This window comes from Papaver somniferum, chromosome 1 (genome assembly GCF_003573695.1).
Source record: "Papaver somniferum cultivar HN1 chromosome 1, ASM357369v1, whole genome shotgun sequence".
Lineage (NCBI taxonomy): Eukaryota > Viridiplantae > Streptophyta > Magnoliopsida > Ranunculales > Papaveraceae > Papaver > Papaver somniferum.
In genome coordinates, this window is record NC_039358.1 from 141,541,660 (window position 1) to 141,568,626 (window position 26,967).

Here is a 26,967-nt window from a genome sequence, read left to right on the forward strand (position 1 = left end):
GGCTGTGCAACAAGTTGTGCGCTGATTTGGTTTTGATCTTGGCGATATAAATAGCCCAGAAGCCCACTGTATTCAGTAGTTTTCAAACAAGAGAGGTACCATTGTTGCAACAGAGTGAGTTTAAACCTAGTTGGTAATAAGCTTGTAAATCCACTACTTGGATAGGATTTTTGTAATCTTTTCCTAAGTCTGTGAAAAGGATTTCATTGTTATAAGCTTGTGTGTGTTATTTTTGTTCGGAACTTGTTCCCCTTCCCGTAATGCGCGGCACAAAGCTATGTTTGAATGTTTGTATTTATGGAATATAAAAGAAGTTAAAAGAAAAACGAGATTCTTGTCAAAAATATTATTGTGCAAATTCAGCGAGTAATACCGTGACACAGTTATAGATAGGCTCGTCAGTGGATATCCGTTATCCGTTAGCCGTATCCGATTACCCGGTTTCCGTTAGGTTTAGTTCCGTTATATCCGTTAGCCGTAACCGATAACTTAACGGATATTTTTGTGTTAACGTAACGACACCGGTTTAGGCGTTTCCGTTAGCCTTATTTCCGTTACCCGCTAACATATATACCCATTCATCCATTTAGCCTTTAGCCCATACATATTTTCATTCACATCGAAGAGAAAGTAAGAAAACACCTTACCTATCCAGTCCTCGTTCATGCCTTCTTCTCCTCATCTCTTATGAATCTTATTCTTCTGCTCATTAATTCGTCCGAAACTCTTAGTTACCAACATCATCTCTTCATCTCTTTTCTAGGGTTTTTCTTAAATTATATTTTGAGTTCAATTTTGATTTTCAAATTTAATTTAGGGGTTCAGAAGTGATTTGTAAAATTAGAATTTGATGGAGAGTTTAGTTTGATTTAGTGAAGAGTTTGGTTTGATTTTGTTTACGAGAATACAAATTTTGAATTATTGAAATTGGTTTTGAATAAAGCAAGAAGAACAAGCTGCTACTGTTGTTGTTCATATGGGTTTGATTGATGAATATATGACGAGGTTGAGTAGAAATTAGGGATGGGTTTGTATCCAATTTGATTTTACAACAAGAAATTGAGCCAAGAAAAGGCAATAAATTGGATGGATGAGTTTGTGTTGGAATCAAATATGGATCAATTTCACAGAGAGGATGGTTCTGCTGTTGTGGTTAATGAATAGCAAGGATGATTCAAATGGGTCTGGTGATGTGAGATGAATGATTATGTGCATTGTTGGTGTTGATTGCAGATATAGTTATGTGAAATGGAAGTGTTGATGATCTGAGATGATACTGGTACTCAGTGAAGAGGGTGGTGTAGCTGTTAGGTTTTTTAACGGAAATTATTGGAAAATTATCCGTTATCCGGTAAGTCCAACGTAACGGTAATGGTTTTGAATTTCATAATTTCGTCGGCACTTAACGGATATCGGTTAACCGCTAATTTTAATGACAACGATAGCGGCAGAGCCATTATTTGTTATGTTAAGTGCCGTTGACAGCCCTAATTATAAAATCATTGAATAGAAAATACAAATAACCCGAGGGTGAACCGCGAAACTCCCCAACACTAAATTATTTAACAATGGAAAAATTGCCCAAACTGATAAGGCTGAGCATGATATTTTACTCGTCGGTAATACGTAGACTATAGAGGTAGCGTATAATTTTCACTGATGATGTGGACTTTACGCGCCCCGCTTTCTCTCTCTCTAAAAAGTTCCTACTCTCTTAAATTCGCAATTTCGGCCTGATTACGTTTGTTCTTTCTCTGTCTCCTCCTTGCTCGCTACCTCACTTTGGTTTCTCCAAAAAAAAAAAAAAAAAAAAAAAATCCTAAATTTCTAGGGTTAGGGTTTTATCAGGGTTTTCACAATTTCTCGTGGAATTTTCTTCGAAAACTGGGTAAGTAATTGTTCTTTTTCAATGATTCAATGTCTCATTTAGGAACAAGAACGATCGATTGCGTTCCTCAATCACTCCTCGATCGTATCTCTTCCAAAAGAAAATTAGATGAATATGATGAAGACCAAGAATACCCTGATTTAGTTTATGTGAAGATGAAAAGAGATGATTTTGATGCTAATTATGATGTTAAAACTAGGGTTCTTGATACTAATAATCAATCAGTGTCTTCTTATACTAGTAGCAGTAGTAGTACTAGATGTATTGGGTCTTCATCAAAGACTTTACATTTCTTCGTGAGAAACATGTCTGGTGGTAATACAAAGGTTATACATGCAAATTCTGATGATACAGTTGAATCTGTTCATGAACAAATTAGAAAAATGACTGGAATTCCTGTGTTTGAGCAAGGTTTAATTTATAGAGGAAAGCAACTTCAGATGGATAAAACCCTTGAAGATTATTCGATACAGAACGATGCACAACTTCAATTGGTTGGAAGGATGAGAAGTACTGAATATCCCAAAACATGGAAAGTTGTTAATCAGTTGATCTCAACAATATGTAGTCTTTGTAGAGGTGAACGTCGTTGTGCAAATACAGTTATCGGTGATGTTAAAATCTTTATTGATATGGCTTCGCTATTTAAGATAAGAAAAGATAATGATGTGAGTTTTGGTCATATTCAGATATTTGTATCTGCAGGCGCAGCAGCAGCTCTGGTTATGATGTTTGTTTCACCGATTGCAGGTAACAAAGAGTGTGCTGAAGAGGCGATCCAACTCTTTTTAAACCCTACTCTTGATACTGAAACAAAAGAATTACAAACTCATTCTGTTTCCATCATTTTAGAGTTCTGTAAGTTGCTTAGTAAAACATCTCAAGACAATCCACTCTATATTTCTTGCCGAAACACGCTGGGGACAATGTTGGAAACTATTCAAGTTGTGCACAGGAGTAGATGTTTTAGCTATGCGGAGGCATCTGTTGTAATTCAGGAGTTGTTTCCATTTGTATCTGAGCTGGGACGTAAGGTGATAAAGGGTTTAGAGTCTTCTATAAATTCACCCCAAATTGCTGTGATGTCATTATTAGGTGATGTTCGTGATTTTAATGCATTCTTGATTCCCTTGCGTAACGCAATTGAGGACCAGTTAGGCGGGATGGGTCATCTGCCTATTTGTTTGACTGATTTACGCCCCTGTTATATCGTTGAGCTAGGATCACTTCATGTTATTTTCTTAGAAATTCTTGAAAAAATTGATGAATGCTTGAAAAAAATGGAGATACCGGTCAGCAAAAGTACAGGGGAAATTGATAGTCTTCGAAGTGGGTGGGGTCAATATCTTTCTATTTTGAAGGCACTGAATACTCTTTCCAAACTTTATAAAGGTGCTGAAGAAAATGTTCTCTCTGTTCTGAGGTCAAGGCAGGTTGCTCTAAACGCTCTTATTAGGAATGCAAGGAGGAGTGAGGATCATCGTTGGATTCTTGAGCATAAGGATTTGACATCTTTTGAATCTAGGAGGCATTTGACGTTGATGTTGTTTCCTGAGTTGAAAGATGAATATGAGCATTTGTTTGAAATGCTTATTGACAGAGAACATTTATTGGCTGAATCATTTGAGTATATAAGTAAAGCTGATGCTAAGGATTTGCATGGTGGTGGACTTTTCATGGAGTTTAAGAATGAGGAAGCGACTGGTCCCGGCGTTTTGCGAGAATGGTTTTGCTTGGTCTGTCAAGCAATATTCAATCCACAGAATGCCTTATTTCTACCTTGCGAAGACGACAACAGAAGGTTCTTTCCTAATCCAGGTACGCTTTCATTTTCAGTATCATTTCTCTCTTGTCGTTTTTTTGTTACTTGTAGGAGCATGTCTAATTAATCGTTACACCAACAAAGTATAACACCAGTATACCAGAATTCTAGATCAAATGTAGCAATTTGGCCATTGTCTGAATAAAAAGCTACATTTAAGGTTCTGAAATTCTGCCAACTAACAAAATGTTTTGCATGTGATTTTACATGGTCTGTCACCCAAACATAGGAAAGGTAGAGAAATTAATAGCAGCCAATGACAAGTTCAGTAGTTGGACCTGTTTTACACAGTTTTTTTCTATCAGAAAGTTTAACTGCAGCATCATATAAAGCTCTATCGACATGTGTACCTATTACTCTATTAGAGACTATGAACATATTATTACTATCATTGCCATGTTAGCGTAATCCCTTACATCCTTCCACTGCTCGAAGTCCATTGACTAAAATGTATAAGATATCATGCTGACTTACAAAAGGCAACCTAAATTAGCATCCAGTACACTCTGACGTAAGACATCTGCCGTCCTTTAGAGTTCAGAAGCATGATTTTCCAAGATATTCTCGTTCCATTTATGTGTATCAGTTGAAGCTTTATCCTTCGTAGTTGTGTGCTTGTTATGTTCAATCATTTTTATGAAGTTCACTGTTCGTTTCTGATTTTGGTACAAAATTGTCTTCTTGTCGAAGGACACTCAAGAATCCAATTATGTCTAGCCCTAGCTCTAACTCAAGAAGCCCCAACTACAGTATTTCTCATATTCATTTTGTATATTTTGACCTCATATTTGTATTTCTACATATACATATTGCATATCGACCTCGTCGTTTGTATCTACATGTAGAAGATCATGTACTAGATCGTCATAAGTACTACTATATAGACGAAAATATCATGTATTGTTTTGTACTTTCATTTCGTTTTGCACATCTACGCAGACAACTAGAAGGTTGCAATCATGGCTTGCCATATCATTTGATCTGGTTAGGAGCCCTATCTGATTTGTATCGACTTGCGCTGATCTGTCTGGACACCCTATTCAAGACTCGGGCAAGGGTCCGTCATATAGTCCATGGATAGGTTGAATTGGTCAACTGTAGTCCTTGACTTGTCCATTTGTCAGATCATTTTTCCCCTTGGATAATAACTTTGTATAAACATCTAAGCAGAATCATTTAGGTCTTAGGTGTCAGATTATAGGTTTGAGATTGAAGATACTTAGATACAGATTTCAAACTCTGATTTAGGAAGTCAGTGGGATTATGCTAACAACCTGAAGTTGGGTTACCAAACGATCTTATCCTGGTCTTCGTGGTTCGTCGCTTTCACTTTAGTTTTGAAAAGTTTCAACGCTTAAAATTCTAACCACTGTGTATAACATAGCAGTATATTTCGACTTCCCAAGCTTTTTATCTAGTTATATATAGATTTGGAGGGAAACAAAAAATACCCCTCATTTTCAGGATCTTCAAAAATACCGTTTTGGTGTTTCGTTTAGGTTTTATGTCCAGTCAACCTCCGAAGGATGTTGGATTGACGTTTTCACACGCCAAAAAGTACTAGTAGTCTCCTGCTTCAAAAATGTACTAATTTAGCTTCACTAAACTTTAAAATGTGTACCCCTTGGTGATTTTTTATGAAGGAAGGTAAATTGAAGGGTGTTTAAATAATGCTCCATAGATTTTAATGTCTGGGTAATTTTTTAGTAACAACTTTCTGGTGCATTCTTTGTTCCTTAGTTTTACATCTTTTCTTTATTATTGATCACCAATTTTCGAAGTTGTTTGACTTGACATATATGTTGAAAAAGTATTTTAACTGCACGTACCAAAACCTGATTGCTGTTCTCTGAGAAAAATTATTGTGGAGGAGCTGATATCCTCTATATAACTCTAATTCATGAGAAGAAGAATGTTGATTGGTAGTTCATCTTGTACTGATTGCAGCATCCGATGTCGACCCACTCCACCTTGAATATTTTCACTTTTGTGGACGGATAATTGCATTATCGTTGGTGCACAAAGTGCAAGTAGGCATCGTATTTGATCGCACATTTTTCTTGCAATTGGCTGGAGGGACTGTTTCGTTGGAAGATGTGCGAGATGCTGATCCTTCGTTTTATTCGAGCTGCAAGAAAATTTTAGAAATGGATACTGAATTATTGGATATGGACGGTGGTTTGGGTCTAACATTTGTCAGAGATATTGAAAAGTTAGGATCTAGGAAAAGTGAGGAGCTCTGTCCAGGAGGAAATAATATCGCGTTGAATAGCAGTAACAGGGAAGAGTATGTAAATCTCCTTATACAGCATCGTTTTGTGAACTCGGTCTCAAATCAAGTAAGAGAGTTCGCTGAGGGTTTTTCTGAAATTCTTTGCGATGCATCCATGCGTGAGTTCTTTTTTCGAAGTTTAGAGCTTAAAGATCTTGATCGGATGCTGCATGGAAGTGATAGAGCTATATGTGTCGAGGACTGGAAGGCGCACACCGAGTATAATGGTTGTAAAGAAACTGATAGTCAAATCATCTGGTTTTGGAAGGTATAATCTTCTTTCGTAAGATATTTGAGTTCTATATTCTTCCAGTTTCTACTAGGATATGTTGTTTAATTTATATACTAAGAAATGAAGAAAATTTCATTTACTGATAGGATAGCATAGAGATTCAAGAGAAGTAAACAAACTTTTCTTCACTATGCTTTGAAAGTTTATATATCTATTTTCTGGTGTAATTAGTGTATGAAAAACCCTGTTGCAGATTGTAGAAGGTATGTCAGTTGAGCAACAAAGGGTACTTCTTTTCTTCTGGACATCAGTGAAATACTTGCCAGTGGAAGGATTTGGAGGGCTTCAATCTCGATTATATATATACAGAGCACCCGAACCCCATGATAGACTACCTTCAGCGCACACATGCTTCTATCGGTTGTGTCTTCCGCGCTATAGATCTGAAGCCAAAATGCAGGAATCTCTTGAAATCATCACCCAAGAACACTTGAGCTGCAGCTTTGGCATATGGTGAGAGACACCCGCACACACAAAAAAAGGCTTAATAGGTGGGTCGTTTGGTTCTTTTCTTTCTTTTGGTGGGATATAAAAATCAAAGCTTGGTTGCATATAGAGATTTGGAGCAGTATGTACAGAAGTCTTAGGATCATAACTTATTTTTGCATTTATATCTTTAATTTCAGTAATAGTCTGTAAGGAGGGTCCGTCTGATAGTAAGTCTTTTGTCCTGTTATGTATTACCCATCTTCTTTTGGGTTCAGGTCTATTCAAATACATGTGAATAAATAATCTGTTGTAGAAAAAAAGAAAAACTTGAATCAAGCATAGACTTTTGGTGTCACATTCTCTAATTGCATAATATATATTATATATAGTTAGATTTGTCAGCTCCATTGTGTTTTACGCTTTTTATGTTTCAGTTGGGGCGATAATGTATGTGTGAAGTTGTTTTTCTGAGCCTTTGTCTCATGCTTTGTTTATATGTGTACAGTAGTTTACACTTGACTAGTGATTAGTGAAAGATCCAAAATGTAACAGATTAATTACTCTTTATTATATTTAAACAAAAGATAGTTAAACTTAAAAACACTTTTAATACTGATAGCATATTCTAATTACTTCCATCATAACTCAAAAAGATAGATCCACCAATACCAACTTGCTTAAACACACAATCCGCAGTTTACAGACTGCATGGATATACTAAACAAACACCACTAGTACGGCTAGAAGCACTACAACTCCTTATCAATACCACCACTTAATCAATTATCATTACTCCTGGCTTTTCTCAACTGGGGATTCAGTTTCAACTTTCTCTTCTGGTTGCGCTTCAGTACTGGTAACGGGTGCAGGTGCCTCACTTGACTCTTCTGTTACCTTAGTCTCTTCCACGGCTGCCTCTGGTGTGACCTCCTTGGTTTCCACTGCAACCTTTTCTTCTTCTACCTCCTTAGCCTCCACTTCAACAGGGACCATAGCTTCTTCAACAGCTGGTTCTTCAGCTTCAACTTTGACTGGTTCTTCCTTTGGCTCTACTGCAGCAACTGTCTCAGTTGCCACCACCTCTTCAGTTGGTGGGGCCACCTCTTCAGTTGGTGGGGCCACTTCTTCAACTGGTGGGGCAACTTCTTCAACTGGTGCGGCAACTTCTTCGATTGGGGTTGCAACTTCTTCTGTTGGTGCCGCAACTTCTACAGTTGGGGTGGCCACTTCTTCAGTTGGTACTGCAGCAACTTCTTGTGCGGTGGTGTTCAATTCCTCTACTGTTTCTCTCTCGGCTGACAATGCTGCTGTTGCGGATACAACCTACATATAACAAGATCATACATTAAATTTTCTTAGAACGGCGACAATATAACAAGATCATAACCATATAATTAACTATAAGATGTTTCAATATTTTTGTTTACCACCATCCAATTGATGTTGTGAAGAAACATAGTAGTATAAACAAACAGATAAGAAAAACAAATTCAAATATTTGGCAGATACTATCAGAGGGTAGATAACCGTATCAAATAGAAAACAGTCATCTAGACTAAGAAATGAGTTATGCAGAAGATCAAATTCTGATTTATAGATATCTTAACACTTCAAATAAAAGCTAGTAATCTGATGGTATCTGAATATATACCTCGACAGTGGCCATTGCTGGATTGGAAGTGAAAACTAAATGAACTTGAAAGGAAAAGATATAGAAGTTGAGATAGCAAGAGGAAAGCTAGATTGCTTATGCTAGATTGTAGAGATTACTGGAGTGATGAAGAGAATTGGTGAATGAAGAGTGGTATTTATAGATACAAATAGAGACCAACCCTTGTTGAGTGCATATGAAAGAGAGATGAGAGATCCAGAGAGAGAGAGAGTGAAGTGGTATGATGGCAGTGGCAGTGGCACATGAAGAATCTTTAGCAGTACACGTAAGAATGGCTGTCAAATTAAATCTCAGCAAAAAAGGACTAGGCTGCCTGCTTACCTAGCATGTCATTTACATGTAAATGATGTAATTTTATAATTTTCCTTTCTTAAAAAGTTGATTGCTTTTTCTTGGTTTGCTGATAAGGCCCTAGCTATCCATCTATCCATCTCTATTATTATCATAACTTTGCTTACTTTTATTAGAGAAACCTCCAAATGGTGGAAGCCATTTTCACAAACCTCCTATCATGCATCTCTCTCTATGTATCTGTCAATCTTTCTCATGTGTAGTGTTTTAATCTTTTGTGATTCTACCTCTCTTTGGTATTATTTGTGTCTTTTCTTACTTGAAATTTCATGAAGTTTTGGTGTTTTTCTTTTGTTTATTTAAAGGGTTTGCTAGTAATCACTACTCACTAAAGGCTCTCTTTCTCGACTTTCCTATTATTTTTTACTTGAGTAACAATGGTAAGTTTTCTACTATTGCCACTAGTTTCATGAACTACGTACATGTCAGAAGTAGGGCTGCACAACAGGTAGGGTGGGTAGGATATGGACTATACCCGCCACCCTACCCGTTTACTGGCGGTTAAGAAAATCCTTACCCGTCACCCTACCCGCCAAATAATGGATAGGGTAGGATACGATTAAAAAACTGGCGGGTAGGATAGGGTTGGCGGGTATGGATAGGGTATGTGCACTCCTAGGTAGGGTGGATAGGATATGTCCTATACCCGTCACCCTACCCGTTTACTGGCGGTTAAGAAAATCTTTACCCGTCACCCTATCTGCCAAATAATGGATAGGGTAGGATACGGTTAAAAAACTGGCGGGTAAAATAGGGTTGGCGGATATGGGTAGGATATGTGCACCCCTGGTCAGAAGGAACATGGAAGTTACCCGGTGATAGTTCTAAGTTCTAACTTCTGGCAGTAATACTTGGGGGGCCATAAAGTCTATATCCATGTTCTCTTAATTACTCAATGAGAGACCGGATGTGTACCAAGGTTTTGAATGTTTCAACATATTTCGAATCACCAATAATCCAGATTCAAGTATACTAATACACCCTAACACTACATTACTAGTCCATCATATTATTACCATTAGAAAGCTTACAATGAACAGCTAAACCGCACGAAAAAGCTCACCCTCCTGCATTAATGTACGCAACGAAAAGCTTACCATTACTCTGCTTTACCATGATGAAGAAGACTTAATTTATACTTTCCAACCTAAATCTGAATCTTAAAAAATGAGATGACGTTTATTTTTCCATCTTTATTACCATTTCTATTTTCATTCCTAAAGATGATTTTATTTTTCAAATCAATCTGAGGTGGACTGACAGAGACCAGATGCCAACCAAGAAAAGCTTCTTGGGCGGTGATAGAATGGGGTCCATCTCACTACTTGACATCATCAACCATCCAAAAAGGAATAGGGGATGGATACTGAAAAAAGAGTGTAAAATAGCAAAACTGACGTGGCAATGTGTCCCTTACATAACTTGTTGTCCCTCCCTGGAAGGAAATCTCTTTTTGAAAAGCTCCCTCTAGCCATCCAAGATGATCAAACTATACTATGGGTAGAAGAGAATCTCATCAAGGGTGTTACAAGTAGACTGCTGGATTTTAGTTCGTGAGATAAATATTTGGATGGTAGAAATAGAGAAATATAAAACTTATGAGGAGCAAAAAAGTTGACACCTATTACTCTGCTTTGCCATACATAGTATTGAGTGAATTGACGATGTTCAGTACATCTTGCTGTTACAGAGACGTGACATGAGCGGTGGTAGAGTTAATCTTTTGAGGATTTCGGTGACTGAGATGTTCACTTGCTATCTATTATAATTCATTTAATCAGATCAGACAAGCGGGACACGTCAAAATCTGGTCACAAATCAAATAAGAATCGTCCTTCAAATATCTTAATCTTTGGACTCAATGCAGTATATCGTCAAAAGGGAACATTATTTTGTGCAGAAAATGCATACCTCTGCTGTCTTGATTTTCTATCATCTATTATTGTGATTTGAGGGGTATTTCTGTTAATCACCGACTGAGCGGATTTCTCCTCCCGGATGAAATGCTGCTAATGACATGGGGTTAGAAGTTACATTTACTGGAAATGCTACTGGCGGTGGTGCTTGCTAACCAATGTTCAGGCCGCGCATTATTTGGTATTTGGATTCTCCGTTCACTCCAAAAACTAACGAATTTCATTATTAAGACCACCTGGGCACCATACTAGAATGTTATCACAAGCACCAACACTAGTTGTCCTAATGACATGTTCATAATCTAATCAGTCAAATAAACGGGTACTAACTCTGGCTCCGGATCGTCTGTGTATTATGTCCTCTGTCCCCCACCAATTAATAGCTGATACGCATTTGATTTTTCCTAACTATTAAATATAGTAGGAATTACCAATAGGTACTAATATAGTAGTCTTAGTTAGTGGCAGGTCCATCCACTAAAGCCCAGTAACCAGAGGTCCAAAGATTTAAATAAAAAAAGAAATTGGACCAAAAAGTTTAATTCCGGGTCCATATACGTGTGAGAAAGTCATGTACTTTTTTGGATATCTCCAAAATACCCCCTAATGTAATAGAATATAAACTTTAGATGAACCATTTTTTTTCCAGATTCGTTTTTTTTTTCTCTTTCCTCTCGCTGCTAGTAGAGAAAATCTTCTTCTTTTTTTCGTTCTCCCCCGTTTTGTCTATCAGAGAAGAGATAATCCCATGAAGATTTTTGCAAGATATAGATCGATCCGCGAATCCAAGCTCGATTATTTATATGAAGTTTTTGGTAAGTTGATTTTCTTACTGTTGATGTTAGTCTAGGTTTTTTTTTAATCAATTTTCTTCTAGTAATGTTTATCTTAGGGTTTCTAGTATCTAATAGTTTTATGGATGTTTGATTATGTTTTGATCTCTATGCTTGATTGTTTATTTTTTTATAAAATAGTTCAGATCTAGACGGATGATCACCTTTTTTGTTCATTTCGTCAGTAGATTTGATTATATCAGTTTCACTTTATTGGTTCTAGATTTTTTTCAGTTCATTTTTGTGTATGAACCAACAGTACATATCTGCAGTACTGACAAAAACCTAGCTTTATAAACTGATTTTGATGATTTACAGTTTTTTATTAATTTATTAGGTTTTAGATCGGCTTTGATTTTGTTTTACTCATGGATTCATCACTTAATTTGTATGATTCAGCAGTACATATATCTCTTGATTCCTTGGAGAGAAATTAAGACTTAAGATTTTTGGGTTACGGAAATAGGAATTGAACTCGGTTTTATGTGTGTTTACGATCTTTATTCTTGATTCGTTAATTTTTTTACTTCAATTTTTATAAAAATACTTCAGATCTAGATACATAATCATGTTTTAGGTTCATTTCATTAGTATATCTGATTTTTTAGTTTCGTTTTGTTGGTCTTTGGTTTGTTTTTAATTTGCTTTTGTGTATTAATCATCAGTACGTATATGATGTACTGGTGGTTTTTGATGAAAATAGTCCAGATCTAGTTATAAAATCAAGTTTTACGTTCGTTTCATTTGGAGATCTGATATTTTAGTTTCATTTTGTTGGCTTTTGGTTTTGTTTCTGTTTGGTTTTGTGTATTAACCATCAGTACGTATATGACGTACTGATTTTCTGTGTTTACTATGCATCTATATGTTTTGCTTGTGTATCAACCATCAGTACGTATATGACGTACTGTTTGTATGAATCTTAATCGTAATTATTCGACTTTTTGATTAGATTATGACGTTTTTAGCTTATTTGAACTCTCAATTTGATTTTCTTGTTATTTTCGTTCTTTATTTTCTAAGAAAATCATGCTTGTTTATTGTTTCAGGGGTATTATCTAGCAGTACATATGTCGCATACTAATACAAACTACCTTTGATTCTGTTTTATTCTTAGTTTTATCACTTGTTGTTGTTTGATCCATAAGTACATATCTTCCATACTGAAATAATACTCTTCCGATTCTGTTTTTTTATAGATTCATTCCATGCAGTTGTTTTTTAGTTCATGAATCAGCAGTACATATGTGGCATACTGATACAAACTGCTTTTTGATTATGTTTTATTCTTAGTTTTATCACTTGTTGTTGTTTCGTCCATAAGCACATATATGCGATACTGAAATAAGACTCTCTCGATTTAGTTATTTTTCTTCGTGGAGTTGTTTTAGACAGTGAATTAACAATACATATATTGAATACTGGAAAAGTTGCTCTTTGAATCTGTTTTATACATAGATTTTAGCCAGTTAATTCTTATGATTTTGTCAGCACATATATGGAATACCGAAATAAAACTGAATCATCGTTAGGTAGTATTAATCTTGATGTTGTCATATTACTTGTACTGTTCATTTTTGTTCTGTTATTCATATATGGATTGTTGTTGTGTTTTAATTGTTACATTTTGGTCACATTTACAGGTTCAATATGTCTGATGTTAAGAGTGTTGGCGCTTTTTGGAGGAAGTGGTCCAATGGGAGTGGAGCACTAGAGAGATCCTGTTTTTTTTTAACCTGTAAGCAGTGTAGCAGATATGTACTCAAATTATGTAAGCAGTGTAGCGGATATGTACTCGAATTTCATAAACAGTGTAGCAGATATGTACTCGATATAATGAGCATGTAGACACACACGTTTGGTAGTCAGGGTATTGTGGTCATTTCCATGTTTTAATTAATTGTGGATCTTCAGATAAAAGAAAGTTCTGGTTGGACCCTACTATAAATAACCTTATGGGCTTAGGACCAAACAAGAAATTTTCCTTAAATATATGAGTCTATTCTGTGCACACTCCTCTAAATAAACATATTTAACAATGACGGTTTTATCCATGTTTAAAATATCAACTCTCTCGTTAGAACTATCGAAATTAACTTAGTGGTGGAGATTAAAATATTATATGCACACTCATTAAAATTGGTTAAACTACACGATATGTTGTAGAGAAAAAACAAGGACTTTTTAATAAAATGACCATGTTTTTATAATATATTTGATAAAAATGGCCGTTATTTTGATTCTTTAAGTAAAGTGGCCGAGATTGACATTTTTCATCCCGTTTTTTTTTCCTTCAAAAAACGGGTAACAACCGTTTAATGCACACATGTCACGTAACCTGCTTAGTAAAAGACAAGTTAACCCTCGACTGAGTAACTCACAGAGTTCGGCTTTGAGTCAGCTCGGTGACTCGTAGCACGTGAAGAAAACATGATGCCTTTGTAACGATCGGCTTCAACTCAGCTATATTATCTCACCTGCAGCTGATGTGCACAACCCATCACCATCCATAACAGCTCAAACCTAAATTATAACCTCTTTATATAGGTTTACATTGCCTGGCCTTCAAATATCTAAGTCGGTTAAGGAACACGACCCTGAGCTATTGAAAGAAAGACCTAAAAGATAGTTCGTGAATTTCGGCCTTCATGGTACACATACCAGATACGTGTACCCTCCTTTAAAAAAGTGTCAAGTAACTTTTTAGTATGTATACCAGGTATGCGCGCCCCTCTGGTCACAAAATTCCTGAGTTACGATGGTACACATACCCAGTATGCGTACCCTCCTGTAGACGTCGATATTCGATACGCTTGTTTTGCCCATAACTTATTCGTTTGGACTCGGAATGACCTCATTAATTTTTGCATTCTTTTTGTAATTGAATTCTCTTCAAGTTGATGATAAGAAATTCTGAATTTGAATAAGTTAAGCTTGGTCTCACGTCTCTTTATTTTGAGCATTTTTGCTCCCTGTCATCACACTACTTCCACTTCTCCTTGGCTCGGGCACTTGGATACTTGGAGTACTTATCTTCTTAGATTTTTTTAGCACTTTGTAGCTCCGTTTTGGATGATTCACCTAATAAAGACAAATAAGAGAAAACAAGAGTAATAACAAGAATACATGCAAGAAAATAGCTAAAACAAGTATGAAATGGACACTAAAATCATATGAATTATGCACTTATCAATGGACAAGATTTCAATCTCTATTCACACACCACCACCCTTCGATGTCACAAATTACTTATGGTGGAATATAATTATGCGCTTCTTTCTTCATGCTCGTGATTTTCAAACATGGGTTCTTGTTGTAAAAGCATATAATTCGAAAAATCACAAATTTTCAGATGAAAATCTTGATAGTACAGTGTCTATTATCACTAGACATTTTAGACATATTTTTAGGAAGAGAAAAAAAAGTTTCTCCAGAGAACAACCCTCATCATCAAACAAACAACATAATCGTGTTCTTCCTAAAAATAGAAACTATAGCGATAGTGATGATGAGGATATGCCTCAGTGTTTCAAGTGTAGATGACCCGATTACCTTGCTAATGAGTGTCAAAATCATAGGAAATACACTGGCAACAAGGTTTTTGTTGCGACACATGATGAAACATCTGACCATTATGACCCAGAAGAGGAAACTTTAAGTGTTGCTCCCGTGGTTGAATCTGTCAACCTTGATGAATGTAGCAATACTCATATTGATTTTGACAACTTCCTTGATAATTCCTCATCAAATATTCTGGAGGATATCATGGATTTTTCACTTCCTAATGAAAATTATGCATCTCTGTTAGGTATCGGAATCATAAGAAATTTGTATCTTCACAAGGTGAATCGCAGTTTGGTAATACCATGGCGGTAATAATGTATGATAGAGATATTAGGGTTTCTAAGGCATAACTTTTAATATTCCATGTATTTCATAATTAAAGCTGAAAGACTCAGCACATTTTTATTGAATTCATAATTCATCTCCGGTGTCTGAATTAACCCAGAACAATGTAGTATGTTGATCACATCATATTTAAATGCTCCTAGAAATATTGCATGCTAGTGTAGAGAAACTAATTAATTAAAACTATTCGAAGTATTCATCGAATTGAATTCCTAGAAATTATACACTGATTAAACCCTAAATATTCATCTACTTAGGATCCATGGCCTCTCTCGGTCGAATTCTATTGAAAGTAATGGATATTTACCTTTCAGGCATTTGGGGCACTCCGAGTAAGCTCCAAGCAAGAGGCACGGGTGTATTTAGTAATAATGCTCAAAAGAGCATCAATGGAAGAATTAAGATTGGAAGTCTGATCAAAGAAGGAAAAGGAAGAGAGATAATGCTCGATTCTTCATACAAAGATGAAATAATGCTCGATGGATCATCAGAAAATACCAAAATTATTAGGATTGGTCCGCGAAGAGCATAACGCCATAGGCACTCCACCATGACCGGTCATGGTCGTCCCTTTGGCTTGCAGAAGCCGGTCCCACCTCTCTTGATGATTTTTGACCTAATTAATCATCTAGAGTCCATATTTGGTTCAAACTCTTTCCTGCAACTGGGAATGGTCATCCACTCACCATCAGATGGTCCAACGACCACCAAGGGTCGGTTTTACACTTCTTGGTCGGTCCCTTCCCTCTCCATGACTAGGTTCTACTACATATTTCTCAGTCAAGCATAATTTAATAATGATTAAACAGAAATTAATCATCCTTTCACCAACTACTCCGCAAAGGAGTTTGGTAAATGCTCAGTATAGCATCCAAATACTACATGGTCGGTCCATCACTATTATAGGCGGTCCTTCTCTCATTTATTGATTGAATCTCAGTCGATCATCCATTGATCATAATTAGGATTTTGAACTGAATTCTCTGTCTAGCATAATTCTGAACATGTTCAAACAACAATATTTTAATATTGATCCAACAATCAATATTTCAATTAAGTAGTTAATTAATATTCAGTTAGTATTTTTAATTAATATTTTATTTGGTCTTACTACCAATTATTCATGGATCTAATAATATTTGCTCAGACGAGAAATATTTGCTCTAATCATCAATGCTCCATCTGGCAATACCCTAATTGCTTCAGCTAGCAATGGGTCATGGCCAACAGGGTTTAGAACCGCAAATATTGATTCAACTATCAATATTTAATTGCTCAGAGCAATATTCCTCATATTGTTTAGCTATCAATATTTGAGTTGCAATATTTCTCATGTTGATTATCAATATTTGAGAATTTAATATTGATCCATCTATCAGTAGTTTATTGGTTCATCAACCAACATTTGTTTTGTCTGTCAACCATTATTTTAATATTATAATCTCTCATCGTCATTCGTCTGACTCATGACAGACAGATCGAAAAAGGTCTTTTATAATCATTCAACAATGATTATTTTTACAACTTCTCAGTGTGTACCAACATAATGGTTTATGATCGATCCAACAATCTCATAAAATCATCACTAGGTCATTCGACTATCATTACTGCTTCAACTAGCATAATGGTATGACACAGTCATCTAATTCAACATTCATGGTCTGCAGAGCATGTTGTTGTTTCAACATTTCATGCTTCATCCATCAATAATATTGAACTTCGTCGGTTCAGTTCATAAGACTCATAGTCTTAGGTCAAAGATTCACCACTCACACATGATACATCAATTCACGTCACATGGGAGGATATCACTAGCGTTTTGGTATGGCGGCCTACAACACGTGAGATGTGAGGTACATCCACGATGAGAGTTGTGGTAAGTCATGTTGACAGTTAAGTAGTAAATGGAATAGTGGATGTGTTAGAGCATAGCTCGGTCAACCTCGCATGCGTTGCTATCTCAAGCATGTTTGTCAATATTAGTGATCAAAACTATAAGTCTTGATTTCCATCCTACATAGCAAAGTCTCAGACTAGGATAGAAAAGTGTAGTTGAGATCAAGGACTTCATGGCGATTCATCATAGAACGATGAAGATCTATACAAGGAACCGTGGAACTTCATCAACAAAAAGGTATGTGGATACTTGAACTTATCTATCACTCAAAAGTCTATCTCTTTTATCTCCTACTTCTTATGAGACAAAAGTCGAATGTATTATAGACTAGATCATACACATTTGATATTTCGAGCCGAGTATATCTCGCCTATCTATATCTCGAAATCATGTGTTGGTAAAGCGTTTCGCTTTGATCAAGTTTATCTTCACCTACTGACGAAAGTCATGAAAAGTTTCAATCACTTTGAGAATTGCTCTGACGTGAATCGGTCTGTGAATAACGGCTCCGTAACGTCCTCTGAGAATATCTCAATGATTGAAATAAGAGTTTAGATTACATAACCATGTATTCCTTGAACCGAAGTTTTCGAACTTTGTTGATCAAGATAAATCGGGAGGATTATGGAATTGGCTTGCCAAGTCCGCGAACCCAGTCCGCAGACTCAGTCCGCGAACTGACAGAAGTTCTCGACTGAGAATTTCTACTGGATTTTCCAAAACTCGTTTGTGTGCTAAGTCCGCGAACCCAGTCCGCGAACTGGCAGAAGTTCTCTTTCCGAGAATTTCTGCTGAGTTTAGAAAACTCAACCGATTAACTTAAGTCCGCGAACTTGTTTGTGAACTTAAGAGGTTATGATCTAAAGATGTGCTCTGAACATGAAACTTAAATTACTAAGGAATGCTTTATGCAAACCGTGGCTATCAAGTTCATGAGCCGATTCAGTCAAATTGAATCATCTTTGTTTCAATTGTGTCTTGTGTATTTACATAAGATCTCATAGCAATTGAAAAAATCTTTAACTAGTTCATTTGAGTCAATTGAACTAGTTATGGTGGAGAAGAACAAGGTTAATATGAAATGCTCATATGGTTGACCTTTTTGGGTTACTATGTTGAACCAACATACACGTACACGTTTGGGCATGGTTTTCACGAACCCAGTAAACGTTTACCAAAATGTGTGTGACAAGCTAGGTTTTTCGATCTAACGGTTGAGAAACATTAGCTTGAATCTAAATCAGGTTTTCATCTAACGGTGAACATGGATTGCTTTGTAACTAAGGCAAGACCCTGATTTGAAGGCTATATAAACGAGACATCTAGCATTGTGCAAAACTAATCCCCACACGTCTGTGTGCTACTAGTGCGCCCGCTAGAGTCGATCTCCATTAACCTTTGATTTTCTTCTCTAAAATCAAGTTAACGACTTAAAGACTTCATTGGGATTGTCAAGCCAGACCGATACTACTTTATCGTAGTTGTGTGATCTGATCTTGCATCTTCTATCGTCCGAGTACAATCGATTGATTGACTTGAGATCGTGAGAGTTCTCCGATAGGCAAGATAAAGAAGTCACAAACCTCTTCATCTCACTGTTTGTGATTCCTCGATAATCCGCTTGTGTAGTCAGGAAGGATTGTAGAGAGGTGATTGATTAATCTAGGCTGTTCTTCGGGAATATAAGACCGAATTATCAATTGGTTCCTGTTCACCTTGATTTATCAAAAGACGGAACAAAACTAGGGTTTATCTGTGGGAGACAGATTTATCCTTTGATAGACTTTTCTATATGAGACAGATTTGTTTATTATCAAATCTGCGATTTTGGGTTGCAGTAACTCTTGGTTGTGGGTGATATCAGCTAAGGGAATCAAGTGCGCAGTATCCTTCTAAAATCAGAGGCGTAGGAGTACAACTGTACCTTGAATCGGTGGGAGACTGATTGGGGTTCAACTATAGTCTAGTCCGAAGTTAGTTTGCAGTAGGCTAATGTATGTAGTAGCTTAATACAGTGTGTATTCAATCTGGACTAGGTCCCAGGGGTTTTCTGCATTTGCGCTTTCCTCGTTAACAAAATTTCTGGTGTTTGTGTTATTTCTTTTCCGCATTATATTTTATATAATTGAAATAATACAGGTTGTGCGTTCGTGATCATCAATTGGAAATCCAACCTTTGGTTGTTGATTGATATTGATTGATCCTTGGATATTGGTGTTTGGTACCGTCCAAGTATTCCTTGTATTTGATAAAGACTCGCTATTGTTTTTAGCTTGAGTAAAAATCAAATCAAGAGAGAGATATTAACTCCTTGAGATACTTTTATCTAGATTGAGTCTGACTGTCTAGTTGATTCTCTAGCAAAGTATTTTGAAGTTAGTCCATACAGATTGCTAAGCGAAATATTGGGTGGTGTTGTTAGACCCCCACTTTTTCAATTGGTATCAGAGCAGGAAAACACGTTTAAGACCTCATCAGTCTGTGTTTGTAGCGATCTGACTCTATGGACAGAGGTCCTATCTCTATTAACGTACCACCAGTCTTCGATGGCTCCAATTACTTATGGTGGAAAATTGATATGCGAGCTTTTCTTCAATCGCGTGATTTTCAATCATGGGTATATATGGTGAATGGTTATGATGCGCCCGTTATTGCAGCTGGAGACAGAACTGTTCCCAAGAATATTGGTGAATATAATGTTGCCGAGATTCTTGCTGCGAAGCAGAATTCTGAAGGGTTAAATGCTATCCTACATGCCATTGCCCCAAGTCTTCAACACCATGTGTCTAATTGCACTAGGTCTAAAGATGCTTGGGATATCTTAGAAACCGTATTTGAAGGAAACTCCGGTGAAAAGGAAGCTAGGCTTCAAAACCTTAATTTCGATTGGGAGAACCTTCGTATGGAAGATGAAGAAACATTTGATGAGTTTAATCACAAAGTATCTGAAATTGTTAATGCTTCTTTTGTATTGGGTAAGACTATTCCTGAAAAGGACATTGTGATGAAAATTCTCAGATCACTGCCATCTAGATACGAGTCTAAGAAGCATGCCATCGTTGAAGGGAATAACCTCAATAATCTTTCCAGAAACACCTTGGTTGGGAAGCTAAAGATCTTTGACCATGAGCATACATCCAAAGTCGGTAAGGATGTTGCCTTTAAAGCACAGAAGAGCACTAAATACTTGCCAAAGGTAAAAGTGTTCATGTCTCTGAGGATGATCAGTCTGAGAATGATTTTTCAGATGAAGACCTTGACAAGTCGGTCTCCTTGATCACAAGACAGTTTAGGGATCTTCTGTTGAAGAGAAGTAAACGGTTTTCAAGAGACAAACCTAGGTCATCAGACAAACCTCACGGTCGCGTACCTCCTAAAAACAGGGATGCTGACGAGGCTGATGACGAGGACATGCCTCAGTGCTTTAAGTGTAAGGGTTTTGGCCATTTTGCTAACGAATGCCCAAATCGTAGAAAATACACTGGGAACAAAGGTCTAGCTGTAACACTTGATGAAATGTCTGAAACCTATGATTCCGATGAAGATAGGAAATCAAGTGTAGGCCTTGGTGAAAACATCGATTTTGATACTTGTAGCAATACATATATCAACCTCAATGGGTTCGGAGAAGAAGGAAACCCAATCAAGCTGGAAGATTCTCTAACTGGAAACCCTGTCAGTAATGTTTCAGGATCTACTGTATGTCTAGCTGCTTGCACATCTCAGATGCCTGAATACTATCCAAGTTTGACGTGCTCGTTTTGTTCGATGAAGGGACACGAACTATCAAGGTGTTACAAGTACAAGCACCAAATAAGGCACGCCAGCAAACTTCAACGAAGAGCAGATCGATTAGCAAGGAAGCTGAAACTTGCTCAGAAGACCGCCGAGGTATGTAGGATCTTATCTTCGTCTAAGAAGTTGGTTTCCAGGGATAGAGTAAGACCATTTGAAAAGAAAGTATGGTCGAATCGTTTTGATAGACAGAAGTCTGAAGATTCCTCCCTTGAGGAAAAAGATGGACAAATCGTTGTTCATCGCAACACAACTTGATTGTGTTGTTGGGAAAATCTTGTCTCATGTGCCTGATCGAAAAGAGATAAGATTGAGTGCTGATTCAGGCTTCAGTAAAGTTTTTCCTTCTTTTCTTAGATTTGTTATTTTCTGTCTATCAAATAAAATAAAGGGTTATTATCGATAATTTTACTCTTTATAGGGTTTTAGAGTTGGGCGTATACAAACCTGTCAATAGGTTTCGAACCCTACATTCCTTTTTCCTTTTTGACATCCTATATAAGATTGCTTGTTGAGTTAAGTGATTCAATCACACAAATCCAGTTGTTTATAACTGTTCTCAAAGCACCATGTCAGATGGAAAGGATGTCAACATGATTGTTAAATCTTCAATCAAGGAAAAAGAAAAATCTCCTGTTTCTAAGTCCCTGAAAAGAAAAAGAAGGAATACAAGAAATCCCAGGGTTGTGCCTTCTAACTCTCAGAAGTTTTCCGATGTTCTTGATGAGTTGAAGGAAGTAAGAAAGGAGATTAGTGAAATAAAGACTTTTTTGTCAAAGTCCTTAGAAATTCAGAGAGCCCTGGTACGACATAATCATCCAAGACAGTTCGTTGATATAAACTCTTATCTTCGTGAATCGTATGTTCCAATGGTTGTTGACAACAAGGAGTTCGAGAATGATGCTGAATTTCTCAAAGGCATTGTCGCCTAGGAAGTCTTCTTTTAGGATTAGTTGGAAGAATAACTAGTGCTTTAAATAGCGATGATTGTGACTACACATAGTTATTTTTTGTTTTCATCTTCTTATGTTATTTTTTAGATTTATTGGTTTTAAATTCTAAAAATATTTGGAGGAAGATGTTTATTGCAGTATTTTAATGGTTTGTGATATTGCAATATTTTTATGGGGTATGTATTGTTTGCGTCTGTGAACTTGAAGGTCCCCTATTGCGGTCAAAAGTAAAGTCGTTCATGAATCGATATTCGTATTGATGAAAGGACGAATGGATTTTTGACATATACAAAAGTTATGCCTATGCAGTCATGTATTTGATGGAAAATAGGATAAGATCTTTTGTTCGACAAGGATAAAGTCTATTATGTCGTCATGATGGAAAATAGAATAGATCCTTGTATGTTATCCACGGTATTGATCTTCATTGATCCATTTTATTATATTTTACCGTGAAGCTCCATTGTGTGTCTTATGTTGAGCACCTTACAACTAAGTCGATTTACATTGGCTTTGTTGGTTGTTCCATGAGATGTTATATGTCGAGCATTAGGAACTAAATTAATCAACTAGTTTGGTTATTTAGTTAGTACTCCATAAGTTTTCTTTCTTATGTTGAGTACATGTACGGTTAAGATTGTCATATTCTATGATGAACTTAGTCGGGGTTCCATAAGTTCTTTTATGTTGAGCCGAAAATAATTAAATTGATTACTTCGGTAATTAGTTTGGTTATTTGTATTCCAATTAGATTAATTATAGGTTATCTTGTAATTAATCTAGTTGAGTTTTCATATATTCCACAAGTTCTTGTGTTGAGTATATGAAAGGATACACTATCATGTTCGTTGGTTAATGTAGTCATATATTCCGTAAGGTTTTCCTTATGTTGAGTATTTGAACGGTTAAGTTAGTCATCTCCGTGTGATTGACTTAGTCGTAGCTCCGTGAGTTTATTTATGTTGAGCAATTTCAATTAAATTGATCACTTTTGTAGTTTGATTTAGTTGCGTATTTCAATTGAATTAATCATGGGTTTACTTGTGGTTAATTTGGTTGAGTTTTGGATATAGAAAATCATTCTCATGGTTTTTGGTGTCCAAATTAAAAAATCCTTCTTTTCTTTCGAAATTAAGGTCGCTATTGTTGTTCTCTCGGGAATGACGTCAAATAGGGGAGAGTTCTTTTGAACTTGTGCTTAATGGTAATATCTTGCGGAGAGTGCGGCTGTGGAATTTTATAGGGGTTATCTTGTATCTTAAAACTCCTTGATGAATGTTGTTAGCTTTGGCTATTAGATTGCATCTAAATTAAGTTGGTATGTATTTTTCTTTTGGTCATGAAATGTCTCTTGTGGAAATTTCATTATGATCCCATTCTTGTACATTTGCCAATTTTATTGACAAAAAGGGGGAGAAATATTGTAGTTCACACTACAAATACATATGGTTTTCGGATCATTGTGTAAGGGGGACTGGTTTCCATGATCGAGATGGAGTATTGACTAAGGGGGAGTGATACATATCACCATAGTATTATTGTTAAAGTCGTGATACAATTGGACTTTGATGTTACATAATAGTACTATGACACTATATAATAACGATCGAGAATCTCAATTTCTCTCATTGTTATAGCTACGGATCTTCAACAACGATGGTGCTAAACTTACAACCTTTGGGATCATTGGAGTACTTGGAAGGACGAAGATTTCAAGGAAAGTTGAAGATTAGACTATGGAATAGGAGCCACTAAAGTTTATCTTTTTTGTAATCCATATGTATTAATAGTTTTTTCACTAAAATTGACAAAGGGGGAGATTGTTAGAGCATAGCTCGGTCAACCTCGCATGCGTTTCTATCTCAAGCATGTTTGTCAATATTAGTTCTCAAAACTATAAGTCTTGATTTCTAGCCTACATAACTAAGTCTCGGACTAGGATAGAAAAGTGTAGTTGAGCTCAAGGACTTCATGGCGATTCATCATACAACGAAGAAGATCTATACAAGGAACCGTGGAACTTCATCAACAAAAAGGTATGTGGAGACTTGAACTTATCTATCACTCAAAAGTCTATCTCTTCTATCTCCTACTTCTTATGAGACAAAAGTTGTATGCTATATAGACTAGATCATACACATTTGATATTTCGAGCCGAGTATATCTCGCATATCTATATCTCGAAATCATGTGTTGATAAAGTGTTTCGCTTTGATCAAGTTTATCTTCACCTAGTGACGAAAGTCATGAAAAGTTTCAATCACTTTGAGAATTGCTCTGACATGAATCATTCTGTGAATAACGGCTACATAGTGTCCTCTGAGAATGTCTCAATGATTGAAATAAGAGTTTAGATTACATAACCATGTATTCCTTGAACCGAAGTTTTCGAACTTTGTTGATCAAGAGAAATCGGGAGGATTGTGGAATTGGCTTGCCAAGTCCGCGAACTGACGGAAGTTCTCGACCGAGAATTTCAGCTGGATTTTCCAAAACTCGTTTGTGTGCTAAGTCCCCGAAACCAGTCCGCGAACTGGCGAAAGTTCTCTTTCTGAGAATTTCTATTGAGTTTGGAAAACTCAACCGATTAACTTAAGTCTGTGAACTTGTTTGTGAACTTAAGAGGTTATGATCTAAAGATGTGCTCTGAACATGAAACTTAAATTACTAAGGAATGCTTTATGAAAACCGTGGCTATAAAGTTCATGAGCCGATTCAATCGAATCGAATCATATTTGTTTCAATTGTGTCTTGTGTAGTTACATAAGATCTCATAGCAATTGAACAACTCTTTAACTAGTTCATTTGAGTCAATTGAACTAGTTATGGTGGAGAAGAACAAGGTTAATATGAAATGCTCATATGGTTGACCTTTTTGGGTTACTATGTTGAACCAACATACACGTACATGTTTGGGCATGGTTTTCACGAACCCAGTAAACGTTTACCAAAATGTGTGTGACAAGCTAGGTTTTTCGATCTAACGATTGAGAAATATTAGCTTGAATCTAAATCAGGTTTTCATCTAACGGTGAATATGGATTGCTTTGTAACTAAGGCAAAACCATGATTTGAAGGCTATATAAAGGAGACATCTAGCATTGTGCAAAACTAATCCCCACACGTCTGTGTGCTACTAGTGCGCCCGCTAGAGTCGATCTCCATTAACCTTTGATTTTCTTCTCTAAAATCAAGTTAACGACTTAAAGACTTCATTAGGATTGTGAAGCCAGGCCGATACTACTTTATAGTAGTTGTGTGATCTGATCTTGCATCTTCTATCGTACGAGTACAATCGATTGATTGACTTGAGATCGTGAGAGTTCTCCGATAGGCAAGATAAAGAAGTCACAAACATCTTCGTCTCACTGTTTGTGATTCCTCGACAATCCACTTGTGCAGTCAGGAAGGATTGTAGAGAGGTGATTGATTAATCTAGGTTGTTCTTCTAGAATATAAGACCGGATTATCAATTGGTTCCTGTTCACCTTGATTTATCAAAAGACGGAACAAAACTAGGGTTTATCTGTGGGAGACAGATTTATCCTTTGATAGACTTTTCTGTGTGAGACAGATTTGTTTATTATCAAGTCTGCGATTTTGGGTTGCAGCAACTCTTGGTTGTGGGTGAGATCATCTAAGGGAATCAAGTGCGCAGTATCCTGCTAGGATCATAGGCGTAGGAGTACAACTGTACCTTGAATCGGTGGGAGACTGATTGGGGTTCAACTATAGTCCAGTCCGAAGTTAGTTTGCAATAGGCTAGTGTTTGTAGCGGCTTAATACAGTGTGAATTCAATCTGGACTAGGTCCCGGGGGTTTTCTGCATTTTCGGTTTCCTCTTTAACAAAATTTCTGTTGTCTGTGTGTTGATGGTGGATTTTCATTTGAGGCTAAAATTATACAAGCCAAAATTACGCGCTGACATCCTGCAAAGGATAAAGCCACTAATAAAATGATGAATACTTCTTCACTTCGTTAATTTATCCAGGTTGGAGCATGTAGCAACAATCTCTTATACCCTGTGAATTAATAGCGTTATCAATTAATACATGATTAGCCTTGTATTTCCTGTTCCGCTGAACTCTCATTATTAGTGCGGCATGACGACTGAGTGTTGCTCTCAGCAGAGTAACATGAATCTCCAAACGTTGATAATGAGGTATTCACGAAATACTCGTACATGCTACATCTCTCGGTGTGTTATACTAGCCCGATTAAACATATTTGAATCTGGACTGTCCATATCAGTCTCAGAAACAATCACGACCACACAAGTCGGTCGCACGATTTAACCAGCCTAGACGATCCTCGGCAGGAGCAGGCTACTACATTAATGACCACCAGCAGGCCCATTTATGCCATGGTCGGTTGAATACCTACCATGCCTCCCAAACTACCACCGAACACCATCCTGAAGTTGGATGTCCAGACTGGTATGGAGCAGCTTGGAGGAATCGTACAAACAAAGGCCGCCTATGGCAGTCTCAAGTTCATCACATCCGTCCAACTTCACCGGCGTGGTTGGACGGCGTGGATCATCCCAAAGTCGGTCGAACAAGCGTCGTGGTGTACACCGGCGGACCTTCTTCCTACCTACATGACCGACTCTTCCTTAACCTGACCAGATTGCAATATACGTTTGTCCGAAGTTGTATCGGCGTGAAGAATTGAGGGTCGCAGGAAATTCCACTAAAGGTCCCAAATTGATCACGACCATCCAATTTCACCGGCATGATTGGATGGCTTAGATCGGACCCATAGCCACCAGGCAGGTATTGCCGCGTTCACCACCGGCCCAACGTGGGCCCCACATGGTCAGCCTCCCCAAAAGAGAAGCGTGGCTTGCCAATTCGTCCAGCCAAAGAAGCGTGGACGTGAAACCCTAATTAGGGTTTGCGGCACATCACATGTGTCGCAAATCAGTCTCAACCATCC

General features: G+C 37.0%; 2 protein-coding genes across 2 annotated transcripts; one reads left to right on the forward strand and one right to left on the reverse strand.

Annotated features, from left to right (window-relative positions):
* The first annotated feature begins 1,773 nt into the window (after positions 1–1,773).
* On the forward strand, positions 1,774–7,104 carry LOC113302852 (E3 ubiquitin-protein ligase UPL5-like). Its single transcript, XM_026551809.1, has 3 exons — positions 1,774–3,706; positions 5,658–6,250; positions 6,468–7,104. The coding sequence occupies exons 1-3, from the start codon at positions 1,918–1,920 to the stop codon at positions 6,729–6,731; spliced, it is 2,646 nt and encodes an 881-aa protein (XP_026407594.1). The 5' UTR covers positions 1,774–1,917; the 3' UTR covers positions 6,732–7,104.
* Positions 7,105–7,238: 134 nt separating this feature from the next.
* Positions 7,239–8,634, reverse strand: LOC113302860 (induced stolen tip protein TUB8-like). The gene is made up of 2 exons (XM_026551821.1): positions 8,355–8,634; positions 7,239–8,026 (listed from the first exon to the last, which is right to left on the reverse strand). The coding sequence occupies exons 1-2, from the start codon at positions 8,367–8,369 to the stop codon at positions 7,493–7,495; spliced, it is 549 nt and encodes a 182-aa protein (XP_026407606.1). The 5' UTR covers positions 8,370–8,634; the 3' UTR covers positions 7,239–7,492.
* Positions 8,635–26,967: the final 18,333 nt, after the last annotated feature.

What these genes read in the sequence shown, in the direction of transcription:
- LOC113302852 (XM_026551809.1), top strand. Translation starts at nt 1,918, where the DNA reads ATGTCTCATTTAGGAACAAGAACGATCGATTGCGTTCCTCAATCACTC. An exon ending in AAGGTTCTTTCCTAATCCAG is followed by an intron (nt 3,707 to 5,657) that starts GTACGCTTTCAT and finishes TACTGATTGCAG; the next exon opens with CATCCGATGTCGACCCACTC. An exon ending in AAATCATCTGGTTTTGGAAG is followed by an intron (nt 6,251 to 6,467) that starts GTATAATCTTCT and finishes ACCCTGTTGCAG; the next exon opens with ATTGTAGAAGGTATGTCAGT.